The 4500-nt window shown below is 41.3% G+C and overlaps 1 protein-coding gene across 1 annotated transcript; it reads right to left on the bottom strand.

Annotated features, from left to right (window-relative positions):
* Positions 1-264: 264 nt before the first annotated feature.
* iapp (islet amyloid polypeptide) lies at positions 265-2414 on the bottom strand. The gene is made up of 4 exons (XM_014152989.2): positions 2346-2414; positions 1904-1999; positions 1275-1409; positions 265-764 (listed from the first exon to the last, which is right to left on the bottom strand). The coding sequence occupies exons 2-4, from the start codon at positions 1981-1983 to the stop codon at positions 590-592; spliced, it is 390 nt and encodes a 129-aa protein (XP_014008464.1). The 5' UTR covers positions 1984-1999; positions 2346-2414; the 3' UTR covers positions 265-589.
* Positions 2415-4500: the final 2086 nt, after the last annotated feature.

Genomic DNA, 4500 nt, shown 5'->3' with positions numbered 1-4500 from the left:
TGCTTTACTGGGAAGCTTATCGGAAGTAGACTTGATAGTGCAGGGTGAGCTGCACAAAGTAGTCTTCCTACTAGGGCACACCGCCTCATTGTTAACAGTGTAACTGTGGTTCAAGGAAGTGCAACACGGCTACCTGTGTGACCCAGCAGTTTCACCCAGCAGTGTAACCAACGACTTTCAAAAATCGATCAACTTTATTACAAAAAACAAATAACCTACACAACAGACAAACAGAAGGACAACACTTGTATTTTATATGCCTTATGCACCCGTTTACATTTTTTTTTTACATTACAATTTAGTCACATGCCATTGTGGGGTTAGTGTTGAGTTGAACCAGTTAGGGTCACAGAACAGAGACTAGTATCTCATCAGCCTCTAGTCTGATTTGTGTAACAAATACTTTTTAAAATTATTATTCTATACCAAAAGGCACTTTTTTTCTGAAGTTTATAAAATAACCAAAAACTCAAGTTAATGATTCATAACCATCATTGTTGTATTGAAACATATACATTGGTCTATACATGGCGGTGTGGTCATTTCAGCTGAGCATATCCTACATCAGTGGGCTTCAACTCATGCATCACTAGAGAGGCAGATAGCTGGGAGGCTGCAGTAGATCCCGTTTCCCATAGGTGCTGGAGCCTACATTGGTGGGGGCGTACACCGTGCCGATGGTGTTGCTGGAGCGGGTCAGGAAGTCGGCCAGTCGCTGGGTCACACAGGTAGCCGTGTTGCACTTCCTTTTCTCTATGTGGTGGCTGATGGGATATGGGAGGACAGCAATCAATTCATCCAATATGTCAAACAAATGATGCATTAGTTATCTAAACATTTATAGAGTGATAAAGATCAGGAAAATGTAGAAAAGTTATTGGCCTACCAGACATACTGTCGGTAAGTGGATAAATATAGCCCACCATAACAATAGCCTACTATATGATACTAATATGATAATATCACTACTGCAGCTACTAGTAACAATAATAGTAACAGCAATAAACTATAATTATTATTAAGATCACTATTATTTTGTTTAATTTGTAATACTATTATCACTATAAATTAAAATATTCGGTGATTCCCCCCCCCAGATAAAATTTCTTATAAAACTTTTGACTGACGAGTTGAGTATATTAAAAAAAGGCTGTGGATCCATTTACTAAATAATAATTTTCTTACAGTGTTGTGTCGGCAATATTATCAACATTTGCACTCAATCAACAAATCAATAAAATAGGTGAAACTTATATAATAAGGTGCAACCTTACCTGTTGACAGATGTGAGCCCTCTCTGTAGCCGCTCGGAAATGAGACCGAGGAAGGGGTTGGAGACGATCCCGGGCACGAGCCAGCCTTCTCTGTCCGGGAGCGCGCTTTCCTGCTCACTAGATGAGGTGAAGTACCTGAATCAGGATGAGGAAAGAGCCAAACCGTCACTCCGACCGGTGACTGATGCCCACTTCAAAACATCAGCTCAATTCTCGAGGGCGCAATGGAGTGGCCACTAGTCCCCCTCCAGCACACACTTGATCACATTTACACGAACCACATATTCCTGTCTCTGCCTAGGTAAGACAAAACTCGACCTCTTGGATGTCACGATTGCAATGGATATTCATCTCAATGATCTCATCAATGTCATTAGCCGATTTTAGAGTTAGACTACCCACGTCGTTAATTGATTTCTTACGGTTCAAGATGGATGTGCCAAGTTACTGGATGTGCCAGCTTAAAACCGATGCTATATCAGTTGAGTGATTCATCCACCTGCAAAATTAAACCCGCTTCCCAACCGACAATTGAACTTTCGGCGACACGGAACGACACTTGTAATTGTACATCACAGAAGTGACACTCAGAAATAACGGAAATAACTGAGGCAGCTTTGCACTCTCACCTGTTGCTAGGGGCGGTGGCGACACAGCGCAGCAGCACGAGAGGCACGAGAAGGAACACGGGCAGCTTCAGGTGATACATCGTGCACGCGAGATCCCTGCATGAAAACAAAAGATGGATAGTCAGTAATCACACCGCCATTGAATTATACATGCCTGTGAATAGGGATGCACATGCCTGTAAATAGTGTAACCTACACCCATCAAATATGTTCAGTGTATGCTACTAGAACACTTTATAATAGAATGACAGTAGAAACAGTAAAAGTTCTGTAGTCTAGAGAACCATGCAAATCAAAGACCACCAAACAGACACCACACAACAGCCTACTCTCAACCCCACAGGGAAAACAGAGAAAAAGACTTTGGATAGTATGGTGTATAGTGTCCTGGCCTCCAACTCTCTCAGTTCAAATACGAATCCTAATGGTCTGGTCAACTCACCCTCAGTAGTTAAACCCAATCGCCAGTGGTTCCAAAGACAGACACGGCAACTGTCAGTGGTTTCTCAGACTGTCACACACATGCTCACACAGATAAAGGCTTCACCGTCAACCACTTGTGACATCACCCCCTCCAAATATAGTCCTGCTTTTCCATTATCAGGGATGAGGTTCACTTAAAGAAACTCGAATCCACAGCAAGAGTCACCTACTCCACACACACGCACACACACGTCATCATTTTCGTCATTCTCATCATCAGCGTCATTGGCGGCTGTGATTGGTCTGGCCTGGTAAACTCACACTCGGGGAGACAACACAGCTGGGGCGGGAACCGCACATTAATTTTACATCAAAGTATTGAATTAAGTTCTTTGGGCACAAAGTTAGACTTTGTGTTTTTAGGTGGCTTATATAATGGAGGTAACCTCTTGGCAAACTGATGGGATAACAACTTTAATATTGCAGATAAGGAGATAACATCTACAATATTGTGGATAATGGGAAAGGGAAAGGGGATACCTAGTCAGTTGTACAACTGAATGCATTTAACTGAAATGTGTCTTCCGCATTTAACCCAACCCCTCTGAATCAGAGAGGTGCGTGGGGCTGCCTAAATCGACATCCATGTCTTCGAGGGCCCGGGGAACAGCGGGTTAACTGCCTTGCTCAGGGGTGGGTTCAGGAACTAGGTTTCACCCCCAGTTCATTTTCAAATGTAGTTACTGGTGAGTGTTTGGAGATTTCTTTAGGAATTAGTATGCACTATCAATAACTCATCATGTCACCCACTTCTCCTCCATCCCACTACCTAGTCTCCAGTACCTAGTCCACACGCTCCTGTTGGGGCTAGGGGGCAGTATTTTCACGGCCGGATAAAAAACGTACCCAATTTAAACGGGTGACTACTCTGGCCCAGAAAATAGAATATGTATATTATTAGTAGATTTGGATAGAAAACACTCTGAAGTTTCTAAAACTGTTTGAATGGTGTCTGTGAGTATAACAGAACTCATATGGCAGGCAAAAAACCTGAGTAAAATTGAATCAGGAAGTGGGAGAAATTAGAAATGTAGTTTTTCTTTTGAATCTCTTGAAAAACTATAGTGACATAGGATTTACGTTGCACCTCCTAACTCTTCCATTGGCTGTCAACAATCTTTAGGAACTGGTTTCATCCGTCACCTGTTACCGGGCAGAAAATTGTGGCTCAGTCAATCACTGGCCAGTCTGAGGACAGGTGTCTTATGATGCGCCTGCACGTGACTTCGTAGTTTTTTTTCTTCTTCTGGGATGAATACCTATTGCCCGGTTGTAAAATTATCGCAATTTTACGTTAAAAAATACCCTAAAAGATTGATTGTAAACATCGTTTAACGTGTTTCTACGAACGGTAATGGAACTTTTGACCATTTCGTCTATGGATTTGCGTCCACGCCACATAGCATTGTAAAGTGTTCTGGATGGGTCAACAAAACGGACGTATTTGGACATAAATGATGGACTTTGCAGAACAAATGAACATTTCTTGTGGAAGTGGGTGCCCTTCCGAGTGCATTCCGCCGAAGATCAGCAAAGGTAAGAAAATATTTCGAACATATTTTTTGAGATTTGTCGACGCCGTGGTTGTAGGCTAATTGTATAGCTTAGCATTGAAGGCTAAGTTCTGTACTCAGAATATTGAACAATGTGCTTTTTCCGTAAAGTTATTTTGAAATCTGACAAAGTGGTTGCATAAAGGAGTAGATTATCTGTAATTCTTTAAATAATTGTTATAAATGTTGTCAATGTTTATGAGTTCTTCTGTAAATGTATGTGCCTATTCACCGGAGGTTATGGGGAGAAAACATTTTCTGAACGTCACGCGCCAATATAAAAATGGGGTTTTTGGATATAAATATGAACTTGATCGAACAAAAAATGCATGTATTGTCTAACATGATGTCCTATGAGTGTCATCTGATGAAGATTGTCAAAGGTTAGTGCTTCATTTTAGCTGTATATCTGGTTTTGTGACGGCTATCCGTGCTTGGAAAATGGCTTTTGTTTTTGCTAATGTGCTATGCTAAAATAATCGAATGTTTTGCTTTCACCGTAAAGCTTTTTTGAAATCGGACAATGTGATTGGATTAACGAGTAGAGTATCTTTAAAATGC

The sequence above is a fragment of the Salmo salar genome, chromosome ssa17 (genome assembly GCF_905237065.1).
Source record: "Salmo salar chromosome ssa17, Ssal_v3.1, whole genome shotgun sequence".
NCBI classification, from domain to species: Eukaryota; Metazoa; Chordata; class Actinopteri; order Salmoniformes; family Salmonidae; genus Salmo; species Salmo salar.
This window is presented reverse-complemented; position numbering and strand designations above follow the sequence as displayed.